This window comes from Pristis pectinata, chromosome 10 (assembly GCF_009764475.1).
Source record: "Pristis pectinata isolate sPriPec2 chromosome 10, sPriPec2.1.pri, whole genome shotgun sequence".
Classification (NCBI taxonomy): domain Eukaryota; kingdom Metazoa; phylum Chordata; class Chondrichthyes; order Rhinopristiformes; family Pristidae; genus Pristis; species Pristis pectinata.
Genome location: NC_067414.1, coordinates 28,971,496 through 28,986,650, shown reverse-complemented (window position 1 = coordinate 28,986,650; position 15,155 = coordinate 28,971,496). Strand labels below are relative to the sequence as shown.

General features: G+C 38.4%; 1 protein-coding gene across 1 annotated transcript in view; it reads left to right on the top strand.

Annotated features, from left to right (window-relative positions):
• rngtt (RNA guanylyltransferase and 5'-phosphatase) overlaps positions 1 to 15,155 on the top strand; it is a 240,263-nt gene that overhangs the window by 43,649 nt on the left and 181,459 nt on the right. Inside the window, exons 7-8 of the mRNA XM_052025136.1 lie at positions 1,312 to 1,421; positions 4,099 to 4,200. Of these exons, the coding sequence (XP_051881096.1) occupies positions 1,312 to 1,421; positions 4,099 to 4,200 (212 nt within the window). The remainder of the gene's footprint in view (positions 1 to 1,311; positions 1,422 to 4,098; positions 4,201 to 15,155) is intronic.

The following is a 15,155-nucleotide window of genomic DNA, read 5'->3' as shown; positions in this document are numbered from 1 at the left end:
GACCTAGTCTCTGCACCTGGAATTTCCAGCTGGGTGCTCCCCTTCCTCTTTGTATAGAGGAGCTTTCTTGCTGGCCCTCAGTATTTTGGAGTCCAGTGGTGTGGTATCAGTAGCTGGACCTTGGACAACACAGTGAGGAAGCCATGTCTCTGAAATATCTTTTAGCAGATGGTAAAGTTCTGATGTTTGGAGTCATTTAAAAGCTATTAAGATTGAAGTAAACCAAGAAAGTGTTAACTGGGGAATACCTATAAATTATTATAAACATCAAATCAGAATAATTTAAAAACAGCAATGTACCTTCCTCTCCTAAATCTTTGTACTATATTCCCCTTTGAAATTAATGGGGTTTCAGATCCTTCATCAGGTCAAATCTTCACATGTTGCAATTGCATGTTGCAATTCCTCACTGTGATGTTGGGGAATGTCAGTGAGACTGGACTCTGAGATGAACTATCATGATTTGGCCTTCCCACTCCATCTATTTGATAGAGCATATGCAGCAGACCTGGACTTCAGTTTTGATTGCTGATGTCAGTCATTATGGAAACCAGCAATAGCCAGTGAGGTTTGGCTCAAATTATAAATATTGTATGTTTTTTTTTCTATAATTGTTTGGAAGTTCCACACTTCATTAAAGTTTATTTGGAATGGTGGAAACAGAATAAGCAGGAAATATAAATACATCATCTGATTGACTTTTTTTCCATTAATCATCTATATGGAGTTTTATTATGAACTACAAAAGAACATTTTATTTGTTGATTAATTTTTGCAGAGCTCTTTTGAGATAAATTAGGCAAACTTCGAATAATTAATATTGCAACCTAGATCAATGTCTGACAGACATGCATACTTCATGGGTTTAAGTGCAAGAATTATTGTACTAGAAGTGATAACCTGTAATGTATATTAGGATATAAGATAAACTAAGCACCTCATCATTGCCTTTTGTAATACGCATCTTGTATATATCTTAAAATTAGAAGAAAGTCAAAGTGCAAATGGTAGAAATCTGAAACAAAAACAGAAAATGCTGGAAACTTTCAGCAGGTCAAGTGGAATTTTCCTTAGACGCTGCTTGACCTGCTGAGTGTTTCCAGCATTTCCCTTTCAGGTCATAATCTAATTTTATGACAGATCAGGTACAGCAAACCTTTTTTACATTCTGGTGTAAGTTTATCTTAACTCACCTGAAAGGAAACTGGTTGGATTACCTTGAATTACAGTTTCTAATGACACCTGATTTTGCTCTCCATTGACATCACTTTCAGCACAGATTGTACTATAGTTGTTTAATTTTCTCAAAAGGGAGCAGTTTTTCTGGAGGGAATGCAAGTTAAAGGTGTGACCCAAGTGACAATCCAACCTAAACTGGGAGAGGTTCAAAGGAAATGTCAGCAGTACTGTGGATGGGAAAGGTGAGTAATTTTTGGCACAATTTAATTATTGTAGAAGACTTTACTAATTGAATTGATGTGATTATTAAAATTTGACTCCTAATTGTTTGCACATTCTGTTTATAGTAGTCCAGAATTTTAAAGTAAACCTCATTCTTTTCTGCCATAAAATTAATTGGGATGGGATTATTTCATGCATTCTCTGTTTGTAGAGAAATGAATCAGGCTGAAGTCTACTTGTGAATAAGTCCTTTGAAAGGAGATCAATACATATAAGATTTCATGCTTTCACTTTGTTGGAACAAGAAAAGTTGGAATGCATTATAACCTTGATTTATTCCTACAATTCCAAAGTGAAGATCCTTTGTTTACACAAACTAGTTTCTAGCTGACTAATATGTCTGATATTGCTGCGAAAAGGTGGATAAGGTTTTCTTTCAGTATCTATCTGAAAAAGGGAGAAGGATAAAAATAGTGTCAGTAGTGGTGACAGAACTGACCAGGCTTAATCCACCTGGTTCATTAGCATCCTTTAGGGGGAGGAAGGCTACCAACCCATCCTGCTCTAGGCCATGTGTGCTGTCAGACTCGTGCATTGTGGGTGATTCTGCTGCCTTTTGAAAAATATTAGCAGGTTTACAGCTTATCCCAACAGCAGATCTCTGTTGCAGATATTCCTTTTGTATTTCTGTCTCCAACTCACTCTGCAACTTAAAACCAACTGTTTCCTTTCTTTTCCAGTTCTGATAGTGTCTTAGACCTGCAATATTAACTGTTCCTATTTCCACAGATACAGCCTTATCTGTTTAGTGTTTCCAGCTTTCTCTTTTTGTTTCAGATTTCCAAAATTTGCTTTTTAAAAAAAAAATTCATTGCAAATAATTAAGTCCTATTAAAACTGCTGCAATTAATTTTAGTAAGAATAAAGCCAGACTGTTCTGCATCAACTGAGAAACCAAGTTAAGACAGTGGCATATCAACCTAATTAACCTTATGAAGTGCTCCTCGCATACATGTGGGTGTTTGTGCCAAAGTTGGAAGTGTTGTTCTTGAGCGTCTGAAGCAACAAAGATCTATTCATGGACATTTCAAACCAAGGTCTTTTAATCCTCCATTATCATTTCTGGATAAATTCCTTTGCCTAGGTCAAGCTCACTAGTGAATGGAACAAGTTGTTTATAATCATGAAGGAATGTCCTCAATCTGCACTGCAGAGCTCGCATGAAGTTCTGTGGCATCAGGAATGCTCCTCTAAATTGATTTCCTCTTTGATTATTGACTCGAGCATCTTGCCAGTAATAACTGTTAAACTGACTGGCCGATGGTTCCCTGCTTTCTATCGTCCTCTCTTTTTTTTTGAAAAAGGGAGTCGCATTGGCTGTTTTCCGATGCTCCTGGAATTGAGCAAACTTCGAAAATTTTCAACCAATGGGTCTACTATTTCTGCAGACACTTCCTGTAATAGCCTTTGGTGCAGGCCATTGGGTCCCAGTGCTTTGTCTGTCTTTAGCCCCATGAATTTCTTTAAAGCTTTATCCCTTGTGATTTAGGTTTTTACAAGTCCCTCCCTGTTATTTGAAATTAGCCCATCTATCATTTTAAGGATGTTTGCAGTGTCCTCCATGGTGATGATTGATGCAAAGTAACATTAACAGCTCTGCCACTTCTTCAGTATTATTAATTCAACAGCCTCTGTTTCTGGAGGTCCCACACCTACCTGAGTTGTTGTATGTACATTTAGACAACGCCTACAAAAATGTATCATGGTTGTGCCAATTTCCAAACCATATCTTTTAAATGACCTGGTGTGAGCAGGTACCAGCTCTCTTCATAGACTATGGCATAGTTATCCTTGTAACCCCAAGCAGTTTTGAAATTACATCTGAACTGCTTGAAGACTTACTAATAATTGCTACCCCACAATTCTTGATTACAGTTGCTTTATTTATAACATTCCCTACACTGCCATCGACATTGTTATCAAATAGCATTTAAACATTGGTGTCCTCACTGATGATCAGTTTGGTTCCATTAGGACTTCAATTCTGGATGTCAGGTCTGAGTTTAATTTCAGGTTGGGTGAGAGTGATTGGCCTTGATGTTAGACCAGCATTTAAATCAGTGTGGTATTGAGGAGTTTTGGTGAAGTTGCAATTAATGGGAAAGCTTAACCATTGAATGGAATCATATGAAGGAAGATGGATATAGTTATTAAAGGTCAATCATCCCAGACCTAGGACATTGCTGCAGGAGTTTCTCTAGGCAATGTCATAGATCTAAGCATCAGCTGCCTCTCCAACCATGACCTTCCTCCATCATAATGTCATTGTAGTTGCTTGCCATGATTTCACAATATGCCGTCCCATTCGATCAGCACCCACTATCTTTTCAATAATAATTAGGGATGGCAATAAATGCTTGTTTTGCCAGTGATGTCTAAATGTCAAAAATAAAAAAGCAACTGTTTGTAACCTGTTGGATAAGTAGTTATATTTGGCATCCACCAAGCAATCATTAAAAACAATTGTTTTCAATTTGCACTATTTTGTGGGCTATATTGTCTGAGTAAGTTCTGAAATGGTGGCTCTCAATTTGGATTGATGGAGAAAGTGTCACCACTGCAGCTCCCCCTTTCCCAGATGAATCTGTATAACGGATATTTTCTGTGACTGCCCAGTAATAATATTTGTTAATATAGGTCTGGATTTCCTGGAGCACAACCTGTTTCTATGGACAAACAAAACATAAAATTTGTTGAGCAAAAGCCATATAAAGTCAGCTGGAAAGCGGATGGGGTACGGTGAGTATTTGTTTGCTTTGATACTAAAATGGTTCCAATATAAAACGTCAATGTGCTATTCCTCATCTTTAGCCATCTAGGCAAAATGTCTTTAGGAGCTATTGTAATAAGAGCTGAATGTTTAATTATTTGCCAACTGAATACAGATCTCGCTTATAAAGGATGATATACTATATAAATATATTTATGGAGTGAAAAATTATTTAATTTGGTTCTAATGCTTAATATGACTAATCTTGTTGAAGGTGAAGCAAACGCTACGAATTAGGAATGACTGAATCTGGGATCAGCAACTGTACCAAATTAAGCCAGCCAGCTGCTCATTTTTTATTATTTTCTTTGGCCAGATTCCTTTCTCAGCCAACTGACAGTAAAATAAACAGCTTTAGAAAAAAACTAAATAAAAAATATATTTTTGAAGTCATGAGAAGACAAAAGTCATGAATGATTGGGTTTTGAGAAGAACTGAGTACAAACTTTGCAGGAGAATCTGACTGCAGAAGCAACTGCTGGTGGAGTGAGTGGGGAATGAGATGCAAACCTCATTGAGGCAGAGGTGAATGACAGGTGGAAATAGATAATTGATTAATTTGATTTGTATTGGATTGTATCAGTAGTTTTTCCCCTCAGAGGAAGATGTATGGAGAGCCTTATCCACTGATATAATGGAATTTGTATTTTCAGAATATATCCTTGAACTTCAATTTTGTTCACAAATTAATACTTATAATCTATGTAAAATGCGAAGTGTTTCTGACATTCCTTCTCTGAAGAGTAGTTTAAAAGAACCCCTGCCTCCAAATTCTGACCCTGTAGGAGGAAATGTGCTTAAACTCATGTAACTGAGATTAAAATATTGGCTCAGTTGGTGTCTTTGTGTCTTTAAATTGTGTGTTCAGTGTGTTCAAAGATTTGAGGACAAATGCCTACAATTCAGCTGTACTCTTCCTCTTTGTATGACAGAGTATTGTTTGAAAATAGTGGGAGATCTTTTAGTCTGTTGGCCAGATTACTCTCTTAAAACTAACAAAACAAATTTTCTGGTGAGTTATTCATTTTGTTGTCTGTGGAACTTTGATATGCATGGGTTGGCTGAAAAAAATCAATGGGTATACTTCAAAACTGATTGATTAAAGCTGTTTTTAAAGGTTCTGGGGAGCATTAGATGGCGCTATATGTATGCAGGTTCAATGTGTGATGTAACTCAATAGGTGAAATCCATAGTTAAGGTCTGCATTAATGTGAAAGAAAAGAACTTTGAAGAGGAGCCAGTGTTGCTTAGGATGCAGTAACTCAGCTATTATGCTGATGACTAATATATTTATAAGAACAGATGAGTAATGAATATAAATTTAACAGTTACTGGTTCAACATGTATCCTCAGAATAGAACGTAAAAAGTAGAATGAGGACGTTGTAATTGCTAAATGAAATTCAAGGAATTTGATGTATTAGCTCTACTGCCTGTGATTAAGGCATGGCAGGTAAATATTTGTGTCACTTGCCTTTTGTAACTTGTTGAAAATTATTTCTAGAAAATTGTTTTTAATTGCATGTGCTAAATATGGTAAGATTATTGAATGAAACCATTAAATTGCCGAGTCTAGATGGTTGATTTCTCCACTTCACAGTGCATGAAGATGGGTTGTTTTTTCATAAGAGAACAAAAAGTTGGAGGGAGAACTTTTGCTGATCTGCCTTTGTGCACCCTGCCAGTTAGTTGAGGAGTAACATTAGCGAAGAGATTATTTTTAAAAAAAAAGGCTGTATATCCTAATGTAGAAAGCCAGAGATGGGTAGCAAAGGTGAAGTACTCAAAATATTAGCAAGATGGTCACTTTCTACCACTTTATGCTTGTGCATGGTTTCTTAGATACCCACAAACTTTAACTTGGAAAGAGCATTTTGTGGGCTGCATATGGAAAGAATCAGGGGTCGTGGAATGGCAAAATTAGGTTGCAGGATACTCGGTATTTTCTCATCAATTAAGTACGTAATTATAGGGTTAATGAAAGGGATAATTTGTGTATTGCTCTATTTCTATATTTGTGAGCATTAATGTGATGGATGAAATATCAAGGACTTGTCAGCATATGTCACAGTTGTAACTTGTATCTCTGAGTGATATTCAGTTGACTTGTTTCCCCTATTTGCCCAAGTACACAGTTTTAAATAAATGCTGTGTTTTTATGGGGGGAAAAACATCTTGTTGACAAGGTGGCTAAATGTTTTGTTTAATTTGGATGTTTTGCCAAGGCATGATAGGACATTTCTCCTTTGTAATGTCTTATATCGCAAAATTACAGTTTAATCTGAGCAGCTAATTTGCATTTGGTGTTGGAGGTATGGGGGTGGGAGGAGAGGCAGGAAGGGTGCGAAGAAGTGTAAAATAATGAAAGGAAAGGCAAAGAATAGCAGCTGAGTCAACCCATGCTGTTATTGCACATCTCCTGGCAGCTGGTTCAGGAGCAGGATTGGCTGGGTGAAAGTATTTCTAGAAGTATACATTGAACAGATTGGTGTATGTTGGGGATTAGCATGCTCTTTTCCCTTGAGGCTGTTTTATTAATGCAAAGTATATTAACACACACAACCATTTGTTTCAGTGCTATCACAAGATAAGTAGGATGCTTAGTTGAGTTGCCATAATGAGCAAAGGGAATAAATTGGAAAAGGTTAATAAAAACTATTGAAGAAAGGAGAATAGAGTCCAAAATTCAGAACTCGTCTGAAGTTCACCTATTTCAACATTTTTGCATTGACTGTGGACAAATGCTAGGTGGCAGTGTTGCCAGGCTTTGCTAATTCAATTAAGTTTACCCAAAGGAAACTAATCCAGTGTAATTAAAATAAATTACTTAGTTGTAAAGTTTGGGCAAACTTTCTTTGTGCTTGTGAAAATCCTGTCTCCATTTTAGCATGTTGCATTCAATTTTGTGGAATGATGGTGGCTGGCAGCGTTTTATTATAGAACTGAAGTGATCATCACCACTTTGGTGTTTTGATCTCCATCCTGTAAATGTACAGTTGAAAATCCAGGTAGAAATTGACTTCAAAATGTCATTTCATTGTAGCATAACTGAAGAGATTCAGATTTTCACTCAAGGTAAGTAATTCAAAAGTTTTATTTTGAACTCCATCACATAATTTCATAATTTGATCAAAGCTTTGCAAACACCAAGTTACCTTAGTAGTAATTATTTTTGCATAGGCAGACTTAACAATTGTAATGCACATAGCAGGCTGCTGCAAACAGCAGTGATGTCAATGTCCAATTAATCTGCTTTTGGTAGGTAGAGGGAACAATGTTGATTAAGGTGGTGACAGAAATTTGTGCTGCTTGGTTAATAAAGGATTTTTCAATTCACATGGCCATTCTTATGTTTAAATTTAAAAAGTCTGGATTTGAATGTACACTGAGCAGGATTATCCTGGATCTGACTTGCTGCTTGAACTCACCGCCTACTGCATTAGCCTGTTCCAGATGTAGAGGGTCAACTGAGATGAACCTTGTACTTGAGAAACGATTTGTGAGATGGAGTGAGCTTTGTATTTGAGAACACTTCAGACATCAGATCTTTAGGCTCCCATTTGAGGAATATCCTGGTAACCTTTGGTAGCTCACCACTGTCAAATATTTTTAAAGGTCACTGATCAAAATACTTAATAACTATTGAAATAGATTTAATTAAAAACAAATTAGCAAAAATGTTAAAAAAAATTAAATATCAACAATCATTAAAAGCCTTTTACAATAATTGAGCCAAAATAAAGCGAAATAAGTAAAATGGTCATTTGACCTCCACTTCGTTTTGGACATGCATTTGATCACATCTGTGGTCGTCTGAGATGATCTGAACTGCAGACTACAGATAACTGGCAGTTTCTATGGATCCACAAGCTGTAGGGAAACTTGATTTGGGCCAATGTTAAATGATAATCCAATGCATGGTTGAAGCAATACTTGATTCATTATCAGGGATTGTTCTTCAGACATCACAAGTCTTAACTTGCTCAGAGGATTCCACTTTTGTGCTTGTTAATGTGGAACCGTCTGACAGAGATCCCATCCAGAAGGTGGTATTTGAAGCAAATGGGTGAGGAGGAATAGCACAAACAACTTTAGTCTGCATTTTGTTGGTAAATTCATACAATTCTGAATGGAATCACTACTACTTGCTGGTTTTAATGGTAGTAAGTACTGGTTTTCCACACATGCATGGCTAAATATGAAAGTTCAGAACTTCCTCACCAGTAGTTGGTGCCATAATTTTCAGTGCTTTTTGTTGCTGCATTCCCCATGGAGTTAGACCTCTTGTGGTTTAACCATTCTGAATTCAAAGAGTCATAGAAAGAGACAGCACGGAAGTGGGCCCTTCAGCCTATTAAGACCTTGCTGACTGTCAATCACAAATTTACACTAATCCTATATTAATCTCTTTTTTTCATTCGTCCCAAATTCTCAACTCCCCACAGATTCCATCACTCATCTTCTCACCAACAGCAGTTTACAGTGGCCAATTAACCTACCAACCTGTACAACTTGGGATGTGGGAGGAAACCAGATCACCCAGAGGAAACCTATCCAGTCATGGGGAGAGCATGCAAACTCCGCACAGGCAGCACCCAAGGTCAGGATTGAACCTGAGTCTCTGGTGCTGTGAACCAGCGGCTCGACTAGCTGCACCAGGTTGTAGGGCTATTGGAAAGGAAGACAATAAAATTGTATTTAAGGGGATTTTGTTTTCTTTTTAATTTTACTTTTAATTTTTTGTATTGTTTTAACAATTTTTAATCTTCATTTTTAAATGGTCTTGGATGTCAGAAGCATTTGTATACATTTAAAAATTTTTTGGCAGCTGGTAAAGCTGGAGGTAGGGTTTTAGTGGCTATCAAAATTATGAGAGGGATTAAAGAGCTAAGGCTTCTTTCTTGCAACCATCAAGGTCTTGATGCTGTTCAGGAACTTGACACTGGATATGAAGGCTTTTTGACTGAAGGGAATTCAAAGAAATTAGCATTATATTTTTTGAAAAAGTGTTGGACAAACTAATATGACTGAGAGGCAACAAATTCCTGAGGACTCTGCTGACCAGCATCCTATGATTTTGAAGGAGTGGTTATGGAAATGATGAATACACTGGTGGTCATCATCTAAAATTTTAGTGATTTTTAGAAATGCTTCCACAGATCAGAAGGTATCAAATGTAACCCCATAACTGAAGAAGGGGGAAGAGCAAAAAGAGGAGTACAGGCCAGTTTACCTGACTTCAGTAATGGGCAAAATGCTGGAATCTCTTCTTAACAAAGTGGTAATGGGGCACTTGGAAAATAATAGGATTGGGCAGAATAAACTTGGATGTATGAAAGGGAAATTATGACTGATAAATTTGTTGGTATTTTTTGGGGTTGTAACTACCAGATTAGATAAAAATGAACCACTGGATAAAATGTCTTTTTATCATTTGAAGGCCATGGATAAGGTGCTAGAGCAGGAAGCAACCAGTGCTCATGGATTTTGGGGTAACATACTGATGTGGATTGAGGATTGGTCAGTGGATTGAGGATTGGTCAATGGATTGAAAGCGGCACAGACAGTAAGAATGAATGGGTCATATTCGGGTTGGGAAACGTCGAATAACAGCAAGCTATAGGGATTGGTGTTGAGGTCCCAAGTGTTCACCATCTATATCAATGATTTGGATGAGGGATCAAGTGTAAAATGGCCATGTTCATTGATACAAAACGAGGTGGCATTAGGAGTCGTAATAAGGATGAAAAGAAGCTTCAGGGAATATAGACAGGCTAAGTGAATGGCAAGGACATGACAGATGGAATATAATGTGGGAAAGCATTACCCACTTGGGTAGAAAAAAATAACCAAAGGGGAATATCTTTAAAACAGTGAGGAACTGAAAACTGTTGGTGTACAGAGTGGTCTGGGTGTCCTTTTGCGCGAATCACTGAGAAGTTAATGTGAAGCTGCAGAAAGCAATTAGGAAGGCAAACAGTGAGCTGGCCTCTAGTACAAGAGGATTTGAGTAGAAAAATAGTTGTCTTATTCTAGCGATTTAATGCTTCAATGAGACTACATCTGGATTATTGTGTCCAGGTCTGGTCACTACTTAACTAAGAATATATTTTTTATAAGGGAAGCACATTGAATGTGGAAAATAGACCAGCACAGCAGCAGGCCCTTCGGCCCATGATCTCCATGCTGACCATAATGCCAAATTAGACCAATCCTATCTGCTTGCATGTTGTCTATATTCCTCCATTTCCTACCTGTTCATGTGCCTTTCTAAATGCCTCTTGAATGTTGCTGTTGTATCTGCTTCCAGCACCTGCCCAGGCAGTATATTCCAGACACCTACCACTTTGTTTATTTAAAAAAAGTCTCCTTTAAAGTTTTCCCCCTCTCATCTTAAACCTATGCCCTCTGGTATTTAATGTTTCCACCCTGGGGAAAAAGACCCTTACTATCTCATAATTTTATATACTTCTATCAGGTCGCCCCTCAGCCTCCTATACTCCAGAAGGAAAACAATCCAGGTTTGTCCAACATCTCATTTTATAGCTGATACTCTAATTCAGCTAACATCCCAGTGAACCTCTTCTGCACCCTCTCCAAAACCTCCACATCCTTCTTGTAATGCAGTGATCAGAACTGCACACAATGCTGCATATCTGGCTGAAAGTTTTATACAGCCGCAACGTGGCTTACCAACTTTTATACTCAGTGCCCTGAATGATGATGGCGAGGATGCTGTACACCTTTACCAGTCTATCCAATTGTGTTACCACTTTCAGGGAGCTATGGACTTTCACCCTAAGATCCCTCTGTACATCAATGCTTCTAAGGGTACTGCCATTTACTGTACAATTTCCTCTTACATTTGTCCTCGCACATTTGCAAACATTAATCAGCCCACCTATGTTTTCATCCAAACCATTAATACAAATATATAAACAAGAGGTCCCAACACTGATCCTTGCAGAACACCACCTAAATTTACATCATCTTTTGTCATCCAAGGTTCCCAAAGTTCATCAGTTTGATTTCTGGGCTTAACAGGGTAGATGTGGGTTTAATATTTCTCCTGGGAAGGGCATCTAGAACCATGGTTCATAATCTCAAAATAAAGGATCATCCAGTAAGGACAGAGATGAGGTAAAAATGTCTTCACCCAGAAGATACTGAATCTGTAGTGGCTCATGCCTGACTATATTCCAGAGATCTTTTGTTTTGAAAGATATTAAGGGAATTGAGGGATATAGGTGGTGGTACACACGGTGGTGGCACTGAGGTAAAAGGTGAGCCATGATTGTATTGACTGCAGACATGAGGGGCCTGCTAGTCTGCTGCTGATTTGAATTCCCTGTGTTGTTTATGTTCTTTTGTTGTGTTATGGACTATCTACGATGAAGTCAAGTGAGTTTGGACATGCAGTGTTCATCCTAGCAAAATCCAGGCCTTCATTATACATCTACTATAGGAATGGTTGTGCCCTTTTGCTGCACCAGCCATATCAGCACATGGGATAACTTTGCTTATATAGTTTGATTTTTTAAAAGATATTTTGTACCAAGTTAACTCAACTCAACTTTTTCTGACTGGGCAAATGAGCATAGAGTGCAAAAATACCTTGTGCTACCTAACTCTACCTCAGACTCTCTTTCTCTCTCTCAACTTGCACTAATGTCGTTAGGTTTATTTTGTTATATAAGTTTATGTATAATATTAACTTAAGTTTGTTGACTTATGTTTGTCATGTTTGTACTGTATTGTGCTGCTGCAAAAAGCTAATTTTCATGGCATTTATACCCTAGGTATATATACCTTTTGACAATAAACCTGAACTTGAAACTTGAACTCCACTTTGCCATAGTTTTGTAACCTGAAAGTTGTCCAAGATAATTGATGATGTAAGGGGATGGTTTGGAAGTCAGTGGGCAATGTCACTTTATATTACCAGGAGTGTACTATTACTTTGTTTAAATCCCACCCTGCACTCAGTGAAGCTAAATTGAGCACTTTACCTTTTACCTTTTGGCATTCTTGTTTTATATTTCATTAGGACATAGAACCTTATTGCATAGGACCTTGCAGCTTATTGCACTGCACTTTCTCTGTAGCTGTGACACTTTACTCGGTACTGTTATTGTTTTTACCTGTACTACATCAATGTACTCTGTACTAACTCAATGTAACTGCACTGTGTAATGAATTGACCTATATGATCAGTTTGCAAGACAAGCTTTTCACTGTACCTCGGTACAAGTGACAATAATATACCAATACCAAGAAGAAGGCCATTCAGTCCATTGAGTTTTTGCTGGTTCTTGGAGCAATCCTATCGATCCCAATTCCCTCCTTAATTTTCTATAATCTATTTTCTCTCTGCCCATTAACTCCCCTCTGATTCTCCTCCCAGATTCAGCTACATTAGGGGTAATTCACAGTTTCAATCAGCATGTTTTTGGGATGTGAAAGAACACTGGCATACCCAGGGGAAGCCCATCCAGTCACAGAGAGAATGTGCAGACTCGATGCACACCATACTCAAACTCTAGATTGATCCCAGGTTGTTTGAGCTGCTGTGTCACCGTATGTCTTTTTTTAAAAAAAACTGCACTGTTGCCTACAGTGCACTCTGGACAGACTCCGAACTGACTGATGTAGATATATTCACAAAACACACTATTGGAAATGTCATTTCCTTCTGACATAGGCAGCCACCAGTCCATTTTCAAGTCATGAGGAAGGAGAATATTGGGGAACCAGCACAAACTGAAAATAGATGTAATTACCATACTATGGTAAAACTCCTCAAATATGTGTGTTTGGTAGCTGCTGAGTATTTGTAACTTAGCATTTAATTTATAGATTCTTTGTAAAAATGGGAGAGTATTGAGCAGTTTGGTTACCCTTCCTGGGCAGTCTTGCAAAGACTTGGAGAAGGGGGCAGCCAGGGAACATTAGCACCAGTGAAAGGCTGTTCAGAAAAATGAACCATTCCCTAAAAATCTTGAGGTACAATGTAGCTCTGTGTAAGGGCCATTGCATTAAATTTTAATTTTTGGGTTGTTAATTACATATATGGAAAGTGTAATAGGCAAGATCATTAAATTAATTACAGAAGAGCACATTATTTCACTTTGTGCTTTTTACTTGTTTATTGGAATCATCTTGTTTAACATTTTTTTGTTGATTGCTTCCCTGACTTTAAGGTAAGCTACAATCTGTAGAAGTTCAGCATTTTCTTTAGTTGGTCTTATAACTAGTGTTTTAATATTTAATTACTTGTGTGTTGGAGGGGACAAAGGTTGGTATATAATGGAGCTTCCTAATTATAGAAAAACCCAGGGAGCAAACATGTTTAAAACAGAAAATGCTACAGATACTCAGCAGGTCAGACAGCATTTGTTAATGTTTCAGGTCGATGACCCTTCATTAGAACTGTTAAAAAGCTAAGAATACACTAAGGCTCTTCTCTGCCAATGCCATTGGTACAATGAATAATTTTGAAATTATTCCAAGTTTGCTGCTTCCATTGCTATTCTCAGAAGTCCATTGCCAGTTTTGATCACACTGTATTTTTAAAAAAAATTTGTGATATTGGTCCAATTGTTGTTCTGACCTGTTGTGCACTTGAGAGAGAAGTTAGGAGGGCAAAAAGAGGAAATGATGATGATCTGGCAGGCAAGGTGAGGCAAGATCCCAAGAGATTCTCTAGGTATATATTAAGAGTAAAATGGTGGCGAGTGAGAGAATAGGTCCCCTTAAAGATCAGCATGGCCGTCTATGTGTGGAACCGAAGGAAATGGGAGAGATTTTTGATGAATATTTCTCTTAAGTTTTTACTGTGAGAAAACGATGGAAGCTAAGGAAGTGGGGGAAATGAGTGGTGTTGTCTTGGACTGCATATGAATTAGCAAGGAGGAGGTATTGGAGTGGATAAATCCCCAGGGCCTGACCTAGTGCATTCTTCTTGAACCTCGTGGGAAGCTGGAGAAGAAATTGCAGAGGCCCTTGCAGAGATTTTTGCTTCATCTCTAGCCATGGATGAGGTTCTGGAGGACTGGAGAGTGGCTAATGTGGTACCATTGTTTAATCAACACCTTATGGTCTCTGATGTGACGGTCCTGGCAAGTTCCCGCTCACTCAGCTTGGGGTACCTAACGGTGAAGTATTGCCCATACTACCTGCCATGGGAGTTCACTTCAGCTATCCTGATGGCAGTCTACATCCCAACCCAGACAGAAGTGAAGCCTGCACTCAATGAACTATACTCTGTGATCAACAGCCTTGAAACAGGATACCCTGAGGCCCACTTCATCATTGCCAGTGACTTCAACCAGGCCAACTTCACGAGTGTGTTACCAAAATACTACCAGCACATCTCCTGTCCCACCAGGGGCCGAAACACCCTTGACCATTGCTATACAACCATCAAAGATGCCCACACTCTGGTAAATCAGACCACCAGGCTGTGCTGTGTCTCCCTGCGTACAAACAGAAGATGAAATGGGAGGATCCAGAACACAGTCGTACAGTGCTGGTCTGAGGAAATAGATTAGCTTCTGCATGACTACTTTGAGTCAGTGGACTGGTCCATGTTCAAAGACTAAGCAGCCAGCCTAGATGAGTATGTCACCACCATCATGGACTTTTATCAACAAGTGTGTTGAGGACTGTGTACCAAAGAGGACAATCTGGGTGTTCCCAAACTGGAAACCATGGCTGAACTGGGGGATCCACTCCCTCCTGAAGTCTGGGACTGCTGCATTCAAATCAGTTGACCCTGACTTATACAAGAAATCGAGATACGACCTCAGTAAAGCTACCAGAGATACCAAGAGACAATACCAGTCCAAAATAGAGCACCCAGAGCAGCCGTCAGTTATGGCAGGGCTTACATGCTATAACGGGCTTCAAAAATGAAGTCAGGCAGC